The following is a 15,094-nucleotide window of genomic DNA, read 5'->3' on the forward strand; positions in this document are numbered from 1 at the left end:
CTGTTGATTAATTACTAATTGACTTTAATGACATTTTATAATTAGGGTGGCACCATGCTATGGACCAACCCCATTGTTTTCTGTAGTAATTAAAGTTGCGTCTCTAAACAGGAAAAGAATGTTTGTAATTATGGTCTATATCCTAAATGACAGTTCTAAAGCTGATGACACTGGCTGCAAATGTTTATCATGCAAAGATTCAATGGTGAAGAAAGGCACTTAGCAGTATCAATAGATGTTTATAAAAATTCTTCTCTGTAGTTAACATAGTGGCATTTTTAGTCCCAGCTGCGGACAAAGTCTGGTGGGGACTTATAGATTAGGTCCCATCTGTTCGTTCATCTGTCACCAACATTTTCTCAGACACCTGTGAAGCAACTTTGTAAAAACTTGGCATTAGTATAGTACCCTATGGTTTCTTGATATACGCCACTTGCTTTCAGAAAACAATCAAATTTGGCCCCCAAGGAATCATTTTTTTTAGCATATTCAGAACTACATCCTTGGAATCTGAATCCAGAGTTTTCCGTGGTTTATAATATTCAGGCTCATACTGCCCAAATCTGAATCTGAATTTTTGTCCATCCACGCATCTGTCACCAGCAATTTCTCATACATCCATAAAGCAACTTTTTAAAAACTTGGCATAAGTATAGCATCCTATGGTCTCTTGATGCATGCCACTTGATTCCACAAAATAATCAAAATTAGCCCCCAAGGATTCACTTTTTAGCTCCGTTGTCAGCAACGCGGTGCTTATCAAATAGGTTGATTTTCTGTCGTCTACGTCGTCTGTCAACAATTGCCTTCTCCTCTGAAACCACAAGTCCAATTGCTTTGAAATTTTATATGCAGTTCACTTAGGGTGACCTCACTTCAGTTTGTACAAATCATGGTGAAATTTGCATATTTGTATTTTTGGAGCATTTTTTGGTGTTTTTGGTAAAAAAATCTGTGAAACGGCTTGTCCGATTGCTTTGAAATTTGATATGCAGTTTACTTAGGGTGACTTCAGTCAGATTTGTTCAAATTGTGGTGAAATTTGCATATTTGTTTTTTTAAGGCAATTTTTGTCGTTTTTGGTAAAAAAATATTTAAAAATCTTCTTCTTCAAAACTATTAGTCAGATAGCTATGATATTTGGTACATATGTCCCTAGGGATGATCTATTTCAGATTTGTTCAAATTGTGCAGAAATATGCAAATTTGCATTTTTAAGGCAATTTTTGCCATTTTGGTCAAAAAATGTATTTCTCAAAAAGTATCGGTCTAATAGTTTTGAAATTTGGTATACAGGTTTCTATAGATGAACTTAGAAATATATATTGAATTTCTGATGAAATCTGTAATTTTGTATTTTTGGGGCAATTTTTCCCATTTTTGGTCAAAAATGTATGTTTCCAAAACTACTCATCTTAAAGCTTTGAAATTTGGTATACAGGTTCCTACAGATGAACTGAATGATATTTGTTGAAATTATGAGGAAATCTGATATTTTTTAATTTTGGGGCAATTTTTGCCATTTTTGATCGAAAAATGTGTTTCTCAAAAAGGTACTGATTTGATAGCTTTGAAATTTGGTATACAGGTTTCTACAGATGAGAGAAGTAATATATTGAATTTCTGAAGAAATCTGTAATTTTGTATTTTTGGGGCAATTTTTCCCATTTTAGGTCAAAAAATGTGTATTTCCAAAACTACTCATCTGATAGCTTTGAAATTTGGTAAAGAGGGTTCCAACAGATGAACTAAATGATACTTATTGAAATAATGATGAAATCTGCAATTTTGTAATGTTTTGGGTCATTTTTGCCATTTTTGGCCAAAAAATGTGTTTCTCAAAAAGTACTGGTCTGATAGCTTTGAAATTTGGTATACAGGTTTAGCTAAGTAATATATTGAATTTCTGAAGAAATCTGTAATTTTGTATTTTTGGGGCAATTTTTTCCATTTTTGGTCAAAAAATGTGTATTTCAAACACTACTCATCTGATAGCTTTGAAATTTGGTATACAGGTTCCTACAGATGAACTAAATGATATTTTTTGAAATTATGATGAAATCTGCAATTTTGTAATTTTTGGGCCGTTTTTGGTCAAAAAATTTGTTTCTCAAAAAGTACTGGTCTGATAGCTTTGAAATTTGGTATACAGGTTTCTACTGATGAGCTAAGTAATATATATGGAATTTCTGATGAAATCTGTAATTTTGTATTTTTGGGGCAATTTTTGCCATTTTAGGTCAAAAAATGTGTATTTCCAAAACTACTTATCTGATAGCTTTGAAATTTGGTATACAGGTTTCCATAGATGAACTAAATGATATTTATTGAAATAATGATGAAATTTGCAATTTTGAATTTTGGGGACATTTTCCCCTTTTTTGGTCAAAATATGCGTTTCTCAAAAGTACTTGTCTAACAGCTTTGAAATTTGGTATACAGGTTTCTATAGATGAACTAAATTTGATCTTTTGAAATTATGATGAAATCTGCAATTTATATTTTGGGGGCAATTTTTGCCATTTTTGGTCAGAAAGTTATTTTTTCTCAAAAAACTACTCATTAGATAGCTTTGGTTGACATGTTCTTAGGGATGATCCGATGTAATATATTCAAAGTATGATGAAATCTTCAATTGTGTATATTTGCAGCTTATTTTAGCCACTTTTTTCTGGCCACTGCATTGAGCTATCAAAGATTTCCACCTTCTTCATCAACATGAGTCAAAAATAGTTATTCTCCACAAACACAGCGGAGCTATATCGGCCACTAGGTTGCTTGTTTTATATTCGGAGCTACATCCTTGGAATGTGAATCCAAAATTACCCTTAGTGTCTGGTATTCAGACTCTTATTCTCTGAATCTGAATCCTACTTTACCTTTGTATTTTCCCTTTTTGAATGTGTAAAAACACTTGAATCATTTGTGATATCTCGAGAAATACTTACTAATATCTCATGAAACTTGGTACAGGTGTAGATATATCAGAGCTGCAATAGTGTGCACAGACATTTAGAGGTGTCATGTCAAATAATTGCTAATTTGCACATTTGATGAACTTTCCTAATTAGTGTGCTATGTCCAGAAATACTGAAACGTGATACATTTATTGAACTCTCAGCACTGTAACAGCGTACAAAGACATTTAGCAATATCATGTCAACTAATTGCTAATTGGAATATTTGGTAACCCTTTCAAATAAGTGTGATATGTCTAGAAATACTGCATCAAATTTGATGAAACTTATTTGTTAAGATGTTGATCTCACAGTGTTGTAATAGCATGCAAAGACAATAGGCCTTATCATGTCAATTAATTGATTTGTATATTTAATAAGTTTTCATAATTAACGTAATATGTCTTAAAATAGTGTTGCAAATTCACATACAATTGGTACAAATTTTGAACACACACTGCTTTAAGTGTACAAGGACATTTAGCCATGTCATGTCCAATAATTGCTAATTTGCATATATTGAACTTTGCTGGTTAGTGTACTATATCCAGAAACACTGCTTCAAATTTTATTAGACCATGTACAGATGTTGAATGCTCAGCATTGTAATAGTGTACAAAGTCTTTAAGCAGTGCCATGTCAATGAAATGCTAATTTGCATATTTGATGAACCTTCCTAATAAGCATGATATGTCTAGAAATACTAAATCAAATTTGATAAAACATGGTACAAATGTTGATTCCCCCAGTGTTGTAACAGCATGCAAAGACATTTAGCAGTATCAGGTCAATTAACTGCTGATTTACATATTTAATGAATTTTCTTAATTAGTGTGATATGTCCAGAATTACTGCATCACATTTAATAAAATATGGTACAGATATTGAACTTACGGTGTTGTGATAGCCTTCAAAAACATTTAGCACTATTATTATTATTGTCACTTAATTGCTAATTTGCCGGTCTCTGATTCATGTGATATGTCCAGAAATACTGCATGAAATTTGATGAAAAGTGGTACAGATGTTGAACTCCCAGTGATGTAATAGTATGCAACTTTAGACATATAGTTCTAGTGTTTCATTTAAGATGCTATGCTACATGGGGGGGGGGGGGGGGGAACTGGTCCCGCCTACAGGATTTTTTAAGGGGATTTACAGTTTTTAGCTCATATTTGGTATTTGTATAAATACCAAAAGAGCTTATATGGTGAGTTGGTGGCGTCTGTATGTCTGTACACTATGTTAGTATGTGTGGTTGTATGTCCGTCCAACTCAAAGACTCCCGAACCGCCACACCTACCATCTTAGTATTTGGTGTACAGGTAGACCCAGGGGTTGAGATGTGAATTTGTTCAAATGAACATGTCAGTGTCAAAAATATGCAAATGAGGTAAGAAAAAGGGAAAATCCTGCAAATTGTGGGAGTGGTGGTATTAACTGAAACAGCCTACACATCTAAGTGAGAGTTCTATCAGGCATGACCACATTTGTATGCAGTGTACATTCTATGTTTGGGAGAGGTAGCAGTAGCTGAAACAGCCTACACACCTGACTGAGTCATTTCCTTCATTGTTCATGAACTGAGACATTGGCAGAATAAAAGGAACTGCATTGAAACATTCCTCTGCTATGCATGTTTCTAATGTTGACCTCCTGCACCTAAAGTTTTAGACCTTATTTTGTTATTTCTTGGATGGACCAATTCAAACCAAATGTGAGCACACTGTCCTTGAAGGTATTTTTTTGGGAGTAAACTGAAACCTTGTCATACCCTACCCGTGCTTCGTTGTGTGGCCTGTCCCCCACCCCATTGGCTTAATGCTCCCATGATCCCCTGGGCTTGATCAGCAACCTGTCTCTACCTGTGCGTTTTCCATTGTCTGGTCCACTCTCCACTTGTCTGCCTCCCTCAGGCTTGTATCATATCACATTATCATTGTTCCCATGGGCCGCGTAGCCACTCCGTCATACCCAAAGTATGTTGTCTGTTCTGTTCTCACCTGTCTCACCTCCTACACTCATATCACAATATGCTGATACCCTAGGCTCAAGTCACCCGTCTTCGTCTAGTTCATGGTTTCCACCTAGGCTCGTACAATCGACTCTCCTCCCCAAGTCTGACTCCCTTAGGCTCATATCATGCTACCATGATCCCCTGGGCTTGAGTCACAGCCGTTTCATCTTTTGCTCATGTGTTTACACACGTGAGCATATGTGGCAGCGATGTCTGTCAGTCTGTCTGTCTGTTGGTCCAATATCTCAAAAATGGCTAGTCAGATTAGAATCAAATCTGGTACATATATTCAGTTAGCAAATGGCAAGAACTGATTAGTTTTGGGTGGGTGTGGCTTGCATACTTTTTACTCATTTGCATAATTAATAGCTTTAGAAAAAACGGATATACATTAAAAACGACTACACACAATTTGATGAGATTTGCTACAAATATTGATCACACCAAGATATATCAGCAGTGGGAACCATTAAGGGGTTACATGAAAGATAGTTGCTAATTTGCATATTTAATGAACTTTCCTAATTAGGGATATATGCCTGATTTGACTCGATGAAAATTGACCAAAACTTGGTATGTGTATTCAAATACCATGATTTAACATTCTTGAAAGTCATTAAGCGTTTTAACTTTAGCCAATTCCTAATTTGCACATTGAATGAACTTTGCTAATTAGGGATATATATTTGAATTGACTTGACCGACGTTGATGAAACTTGCTACATGTATTTGGAGCTACTATGATACATTTTTGAAAATCTTAAAGCATTTTTACCACAGCCAATTCCGAATTTGCATATTTAATGAACTTTCCCAATTAGGGATATATATCTGAATTAACTTGATTTTAGTTGTTGAAACTTACTATATACATCAAAGATACTGTGATATAACATTATTGAAAGTCAAAAGACATTTTTATTTCAGCCAATTCCGAATTTGCATATTAAATGAATTTTCATAATTAGGGATATTTATCTGAATTGACTTGATCAAAATTGATGAAACTTGCTATGTACATTAAAGACACTATAGTGTCTGTAATGCTATGTACATTAAAGACACTGTTATTGAAAGTCATTAAGCATTTTCTCTTCAGCCAATTCCTAATTTGCATATTTAATGAACTTTGCTAATTAGAGATATGTATCTGAATTGACTTGACCAAAGTTGACAAAACTTGCTACATACCGTATATTGCAGATACCATGATAGAACATTATTGATAGTCATTAAGCATTTTTACTTAAGTCAATTCCTAATTTACATATTCAATGAACTTTTCTTATTAGGGATAAATACTGGGATTTACTTGATCAAAGTTGGCAAAACATGCTATGTACATTGATGATTATACCTGGTTAAAACAATATCGAAAGTCATTTCACATTTTCATGTCAGCTTATATATAATTTGCATATCTAATGAGCTTTCACAGCTCGGCACATATGGCTTGAAGGACTTGGCCAACGGTAATTGCACTTGCTATATAAAATGGCAGTGTTCGCAATGACTTTTTTCTCATTGCGTACGGCATACACATTAGTCTGCTAAAATTGTGTAATGGCTGGATTTGAGTGTGTAATTTCACTTCCGCACTCGATTGATGAAAAAACTGACTGCAAAATACAATGTGCCGTTGAATAAACCTAACTACATATTCGGATTATACGATGTAACGTTATTTTAATGAAAACAGTTCAAAGAACAACTTGAACAATGTTGAAACGTAACAGCGAAGGGTATACATGCGACCGTCAAAACACATCGGGCAACCCAAAAGTTAGAGTTATGGCAGCTTATCCGGACACTTCTGAAGTGTTCAAAATTTATCGGGATTCCGACGAGCTCTACCAGTGAATCTTTTTTTCACGGACTCGTAGAGCAAAGTTGAAAAAAAAACAGATTTGTCTGCTTCGACACCATGCTGCATATTCTGCTTGATCAAAATTTGGGAACAGCGAGACGCAATGATCGTGCACGGTTGGCATCGATATAATTTGTCGCAACATTTCTGTCAATCACTCACTTTGTTTCATAAGTTTCAGAAATTATCGCTTGCCTGAAAATTAGTAAAGTAATTCATAGGCACAGCTGACATGATAATGTGCCTAACGTGATAACGTGTGAACTATGATGCCGATTTTTCAGACAACGCCCAGAGAATCTGAAACTTTCCACACAAAATGTGTGATTGACAGAAATGTGTTGCATCAAATTTCGTCTGGTTGTCACCTAAGCACAGTCTTTTGGAGTGCTTTCGGTGTTGTCCTTTGCGTATAGAAAACGCATAACAATGAAAAAAATGCGTAGAGAGTCAATTTCAATGCGTAAATACGCACGATTTTTGCATAAACGCGAACTCTGAAAATGGTGATACAATGACAGCAGTCAAAGAACTTTAATAGTTTTATTTCAGCTAATTACATATTTGTATACTTCATGACCTTTCGGCGGTGATTATTGTTCATTATCACAACTGGAAGTTGTGATATAGAGGTGGTTTCAACCGGTGTTTGATGTCGTCCATTTCCGTAAACGACAAAAAGTCAAAAACTGCAGAACAGACTGCGTTGATATTTGATGCTGATACGTAGACTGGTTCCAAGGTTCCAATTCGGAAAAATGGAGCCAAACGGAGCAGCGGTTATATAGTTTTGGGAAATTTCTAATCCCCCTTTTTTACTAATTGATTTTAGGGGTCTTTCATATATGTAGTTTTGGAATGTACACCAATCCTGCATTGTGGACTATTTTATGAGTTGTGGAACAGAAATGAGGTTTTGATGAATGTTAGAAATATGCAGGATGGCTGGTTCGAAGTATAAGAGATTTCTATGCACTTTTGGGCATCAAAAGCATTAAAAAAAACATATTTCATAGTTTAGATTCTCACTTTTGAGATGACCCTAGGCATGTGTTAAGTAAACATCCTTGAGTCAATATACAGACTTTGACATTCCAGAGATTAAGTATCCACAACCTCACATGTTACAGTCTTTCACTACAATGGTACGGCCCAAACCCATTGTTATCAATGGAGAGTGTGGACCTGTCTACAGGAAATTGGGGTGAACAGGTTAGACAATGACGTTACAAGTTGTAGGTTAGTTATCAAGGTAGCACCAGCATAGAGTCCTGAGCATCTGTCCATGTGTTCTCACAGCAAATTACAGGGAAAAAAATTATTTGAGAAGTTTCTCTCCTTTAAATAGAAGTACATAACAATTTAAACCTGTCATGGATGGATTGCTCTCAAATGATCTGAAACACAGTTATTGCCCATTAGCAACAAATCTACAGCAAGATTTATGTAAAGTTCATGAACTTACACAAGGTATTAGACAAAAGATGACCATGACTTTGCTACTTTTCAACATTTATTTCAATCAGATTTACCCAGCTTAGTGTATAATTTTGTAATCTTAATTACTGTCAACTTAGCTTTACTAACTTATTCTAACCTCATTATTCTTACACTAGTGTTATACCTTATAACCACAAAATTTCAAGAGATGCATATATGATTGTCACTTAACAAACAATTTACAAATATGTCTTCTGCTTTTTCTCCATATACATATACATGTCTCTTTTCTCATAAAAATGAGCTTAACATCGCAATGTGAAAAATAGTCTTTCAGCTATATGTTGCTCATTGACTTCGTGGTCTGTCTAATTCACAGTGAGTGTGGTTGTTGATAAATGCCGATAATACTAGGCGGTCATTATGTCCAAGCGCCATTGGCGGTATATTTTTAACATAATGACCATAGGTCATTATCACATCTGGAAGTTGTGATATAGGGTTAGCTTCAACCGGTGTTTGACAGTGTCCATTTTCCGTAAACGACAAAAAGTCAAAAACCGCTGAACAGACTGCATTGATATTTGGTACAGATATTCAGACTGGTTCCAAAGTTCCGATTCCGAAAAATGGAGCCAAACGGAGCAGCGGTTAGATAGTTTTGGGAAATTTCTAACCCCCTTTAACTAATTGATTTTAGGGGTCTTTCATATATATAGTTTTGGAATGTACACCAATCCTGCATTGTGGACTATTTAATGAGTTGTGGAACAGAAATGAGGTTTTGATGAATGTTAGAAATATGCAGGATGGCTGATTCAAAGTATCAGAGATTTCATGCGCTTTTGGTAATAAAATTGATAAAAAACAACATATTTAATGTTTTAGATTTCTCACATTTGTTAGGACCCTTAACATTACAGACTTGATGACATAACTAGCTGCTGGACCTGTTTACTGGCGCATTGATTTAAAGACAAAGATCGTTTTATTTTGTGATAAGGACGTGTGATTTCGTAAAACATAGTCTATTAGCCTGGAAATGTGATTTTTGCGAATATTGCTTACCCCACTGACAAACAGTGTGGTTTGAAAATGGCTGGAATTTGCTACTTCGGGACTTTGTTTTGTGTGTGCATTTACTGACAAACTCCAAACCTGCAGCACCTACCCATTCAGTATTTCATGTACAGGTGTACCCAGAGATAGAGTAGTTTCACAATGTGCCAGTTGTGATCAAGTGCCATTGGCGCTATTTTTATGTTGATCATAATATTTTCAATGAAGTTACAAACATGTGGCAAAGGTTCAAATTTACACATAACTGCAACATATAGTGAAACACGTGAGCATTTTCAGTTCATATCTGGTTACCACCTAAAGCTTGGCTCATTTTGTCTATAACCCAGGACCCTACTCCTTTATCAATACCGGTTTCCCACCCAGGTTCGTCCAGTCAACCTTAGTCTAAGCTGTCCCCTGGGACCCCACTCCCCAAGGCTCGTATGATACTTGCTTATCATTCCCTGGGTTTGAGTTCCTCATCTCTGTCTCATTCCAATGTTTCAACCCAGGGCTTGTACAGTTGATCTGTCCCCTGAAGACGGCTCCCCTGGGCTGGTATCATAACGCCTATGATCCCAGTTGGACTCGAACTTCCCTGTTTACATCATTGACACACATCTATCACACCTGTGTCATTCTGATACCATCCCTTGCATGGTAACAATTAACCTATTGACACATAATCTGTTACCCTTCACATCTCCACGCATTCCCTCTTTCTTGGGGTCACTTCGGTTATTCTTCCCTGGCTTGGGCGTCGGATTCCATCCTATTACCCCCATTCCATCCTAACCCCCATTCCTTGGAAATTTTGCCCCATACTTTCGGCCTTGCAGGATGGATCCAACTTTGGGCAGTTGCCTGACCATAGCTATAGGTCATCAACTGCCCCCCTCTTTGCACTCCGCTTGCCTGGCTGAAGGTCCCCTTGCCAATGTTGTAGTTAGTTTTTTAAACTTTATTTGCTTTTGTGTAGCATACTTTTGAGAGAAGATTTGAAGTTTGTTGTATGTACGAGCAGTTTTCCGCTGGATTCCTTTCATTTGCAATAAACACTGTTATTTTTATCATTAGGCAGTATGGTGTGTGTTTCACAAAGCTGAATAGGAAAATGTTCAAAAGTTATTGATCCGAATTTATCCTTCATATTTGTGGTATTTTCACACATTAATTGTTTTTCAACTTGAAGCACACTGTCTTTATGGTTATATTTTGTTGTAAGCTTCCCCAAATGTTTTGATGGCTCTTAGGAATACATTGCGGGCATATTGTGTTCTGTTACAGGTGCCAAGAATGACAGTTATCATGTAATGGTTACTTATGAAGGGAACTATGTATCTCTACGTTTCTTTGGTGCTGTTCAATGGAACTTTACAAGAGATGAAAGATATACGTCATTTGGTAGAATACCTCTAGCACCTGGTGACCCGTCTTCATATTTTACGAGTCGTACTACAACCAATGAATACTCAGAAGGAGGAAAACAAACAAAATACATGACAGTAGCAAGCCCTAATATTGGTGTAATTTTTTTTCAACCTACAATCAAATCTCGTCGTGTGCCAGAAGAGGATCGAGTATATGTGGTCCGGGATAAGGAGATTCGGTCGAGTAATTTTTAAAATTATTTTTTGTCCTTCTTTTTAACTGATTTGCCATATATAACAAGAGATATTTATATAATAGGATCATTTACTGTCATGTGCTAGTTTGTCTGCTGTTAGAAGCTTTTTAAGTTTGATAGCGTATATTGCATCAAAGGCTGCAGACTGGTATTGATAACTAGTAAGAATGAAAATGCTTATATGTACCGGTAAGCCTTTGAATACCTAGATTTCCGATTGTAGTCAATGAGATTTCCGATTGTAGTCAATGACACCTTAAACAGCTACTCCCAATATCAACTATTGTTGTTCAACTACAACTCAGTGTCACACTGGGTCATTTGTCAATTTGGATAACCTAAGTTTGACTCAATCATCAAACATGGCTGTTACCAGGGATGTAGAACATTTTTCCGTCAGAGGGAAAAAACAGTGACAACAGACGAAAATTGTTGCTGACAGGCCCGAACCCATTCAAAACTTTGACCATCATATACCTCAGTTCCAGAAAGAAGACTATATTTCAGACTACTGCAGATTATACACTGAAAGTTAAGATTGATAATTTATTTCATAATGAATGAGAAGCCATATTGTATAGGCAACAGTATGGAAATGTAATTACATGTCAGCATATTCTTCTTCATCAAATGCAGAATCTTTATCACTATCACCGTATTCATCTTCACTATTTAAATCAAAAAAATCATCTCAGACTGCCTTATCTCTTGTTAGTAACTTTCTAACATTTCTTCTTCACAACATTGCACCCAGTTATCAGTTACACTCTATAGTGCGCAAACAAATTCCTTAAGACAAAATGATTTGTCTGCAACTACTGTGCAATAGCCAGTAATGCGTCCCTCTTAATATAAGAGGAAGCAAATATCCAATCTAATCATCACATGGTTTATTAGTCCCCACGGACACCGTCCGGGGGGACTTATAGGTTTGGTCATGTCCGTGCGTCCGTGCGTGCGTCCGTGTGTGCGTGCGTGCGTCTGTGCGTCCGTCCGTTCACCCAGATATCTCATAGACGCCTGGAGCGATTTTGTTCAAACTTGGGACAAGGATAGTACCCTACCTCATACAGATGCACGTCGATTTGTTTCACAATGCGATCAAATTTGGCCATGTTAGAGGACTTTTTAGTTTTCACCTCCATAGACCCCCATGTATAAGGCAGTCCATAGACCCCCATGTATAAGCACAGGCGACCCATAAAGTATTACTGAGATTTTGACACTAGTTTTCACCTCCATAGACCCCCATGTATAAGGCAGTCCATAGATTCCCATGTATAAGCACAGGCGACCCATAAAGTATTACTGAGATTTTCACACTAGTTTTCACCTCCATAGACCCCCATGTATAAGGCAGTCCATAGACTCCCATGTATAAGGCAGTACATAGGCTCCCATGTATAAGGCCAAGATAAATAAAAATTTAGTTTCTCATCGTATTCATATTGCAAAAAGGATGCAGTGACACAGTTTTTAGTCCCCACAGATAAAGTCCAGGGGGCTCATAGATTGGGTCATGTCAGTCCGTGAGTCCATCCGTTCACGCAGATATCTCAGACACTTTGACAAAATGTCATGTGACCTTGGTGACCTTTGACCTCGAATATACATATTTGTCCATAACTCAGTAACCACAAGTGGTAAACCTTTCATATATGGTATGATGGGACACCCTATGACGCCACATATTGTACCTCATTAATTATGTGCATATCTAATTTTGAGCGAGCCAATAGAGCTAGAGGTCTGATTTTTGGTATATATGGATAACTTAGCAATACAATTTTTATGACAAAATGTCACGTGACCTTGGTGACCTTTAACCTCAAATATACATATTTGTCCATAACTCAGTAATCACTAATGCTACACCCTTCATATTTGGTATGATGGGACACCTTATGACGCCACATATTGTACCTCATTAATATGTGCATATCTAATTTGAGCGAGCCAATAGAGCAGAGGTCTGATTTTTGGTATGTAGGGATAACTTAGCAATACAATTTTTTTGACAAAATGTCAAGTGATCTCAATGACCTTTGACCTCAAATATACATATTTGTCCATAACTCAGTAACCACAAGTGCTACACTCTTCATATTTGGTATGATTGGACACCTTATGACGCCACATATTGTACCTCGTTAATTATGCGCATATGTAATTTTGAGCGAGCCAAAAGAGCTAGAGGTCTGATTTTTGGTATATAGGGATAACTTAGCAATACAATTATTTTGAAAAAATGTAATGTGACCTCAATGACCTTTGACCTCAAATATACATATTTGTCCAAAACTCAGTAACCACAAATGCTACACCCTTCATATTTGGTATGATGGGACAACTTATGACGCCACATATTGTACCCATTAATTATGCACATATCTAATTTTGAGTGAGCGAATAGAGCTAGAGGTCTGATTTTGGCTTATAGGCATAACTTAAAATTTTTTGACAAAATGTCACGTGACCTTGGTGACCTTTGACCTCAAATATACATATTTGTCCATAACTCAGTAACCACAAGTGGTACACCCTTCATATATGGTATGATGGGACACCTTATGACGCCATATATTGTTCCTCATTAATTATGTGCATATCTAATTTTGAGCGAGCCAATAGAGCTAGAGGTCTGATTTTTGGTATGTAGGGATAACTTAGCAATACAATTTTTTTGACAAAATGTCACGTGACATCGGTGACCTTTGACCCCAAATATACATATTTGTCCATAACTCAGGAACCACAAGTGCTACACCCTTCATATTTGGTATGATGGGACACCTTATGACGCCACATATTGTACCTGATTCATTATGTGCATATCTATTTGACGATATCTAATTTTGAACAAGCCAATACAGGTAAATGTATGATTTTTAGTATATAGGGATAGACTATAGGATAGAAATTTTTTGACAAAATGTCATGTGACCTCGATAACCTTTTACCTAAAATACACGATTATGTCAATAAATAAGTAACCACAAGTGCTATGTCCTTTATATTTAGTAGGATGGGAGACCTTATGACAACACATGCTTTACCTCGTTAATTATGCCCATATATAATTGTGGGCAAGCCAATAGAGCTAGAGGTCTGAATTTTGGCATATATGGATTACTTAGCAATACAATGTTTTTTTTCAAAATGTCACGTGACCTTGATGACCTTAGATCTTGAATATGCATATATATGCATAACTCAGTAATCACAAGTTCTTTACTCTTCAATTTTGATAGGATAATAGACCTTAAGATGTCACATCTTGTACCTCATTTATTATGCACATATGTATTTCTTGGCTGGCCAATACAGCTAGAGGTTTGATCTTTTTTCCCGATTTAGAACCATAACTTAGACATGCCTCTTGTTTCAAATTTGGAACAATGACATAGACCTATGTGTCCATAGATCTGAACATATACACTTTAGTGATACTTCTTAATGACCTCATTTCCCTGCCCCCTCAAGACTAATACTCCTATTACAAGTGGGGACTATGTCATTGTCAATGACTTGTTTGAATATAAGAATGCCTTCCAGAGGACGTTTAAGAACGTATTGGAATGATTAACTGAACTCAAAGAAAATACAGAAAAATAAGAACTATAAGCTAAATTCACACTCTGTAGTGACCCAGGGGTCAAAAGTCAAGTTAGTTGGTCAAATCATAGGACCTGTCTCAGTAAACGCCCCGTAATGGTGACTGAACGCTTACTTTGTTCACAACATCTTGCATAAACAGCCTTGACTTAAGTTACAGAGTATATGATCAATTTTACTGCTTTACGACAGTTATTACTAAATCAAAGTTGCATGAAAATACAATCACTAAAGCAACTAAACTAATAAGTCCTAAATCAAACATGTTTGGCTTCAATTAGTGTCCATATGAGTGTTAATGTGTCCTTGGTAATTGTCCTTATAGATTTGCCTTGCAGTGGCTACGCCCTTGTATGCTCAAGGCCAGTAGAGTTGCTTTGAAAACTCATTCAGCTGTAAACTCAAAACTCACCGGATATTTTGTGGGTTCATAGACAACAGTAGCACTGATCAGGCTGAAATCTGTTCCTCAAAAAGGTCTTTACAAGCAATTCTGGTGAGAAAATATT

At 36.3% G+C, this 15,094-nt stretch overlaps 1 protein-coding gene across 5 annotated transcripts in view; it reads left to right on the forward strand.

The window, feature by feature from the left end:
- LOC139121920 (polycystin family receptor for egg jelly-like) overlaps window positions 1-15,094 on the forward strand; it is a 302,374-nt gene that overhangs the window by 46,037 nt on the left and 241,243 nt on the right. For 4 of the 5 annotated variants that reach the window (XM_070687234.1, XM_070687233.1, XM_070687235.1 and 1 more), the window contains exon 2: window positions 10,631-10,957. The exons of the other annotated variant lie outside the window; for it this stretch is intronic. In XM_070687234.1, coding sequence (XP_070543335.1) covers window positions 10,631-10,957 — 327 coding nt within the window. The remainder of the gene's footprint in view (window positions 1-10,630; window positions 10,958-15,094) is intronic. 5 annotated transcript variants of the gene reach the window in all.

The sequence above is a fragment of the Ptychodera flava genome, chromosome 21, assembly GCF_041260155.1.
Source record: "Ptychodera flava strain L36383 chromosome 21, AS_Pfla_20210202, whole genome shotgun sequence".
NCBI classification, from domain to species: Eukaryota; Metazoa; Hemichordata; class Enteropneusta; family Ptychoderidae; genus Ptychodera; species Ptychodera flava.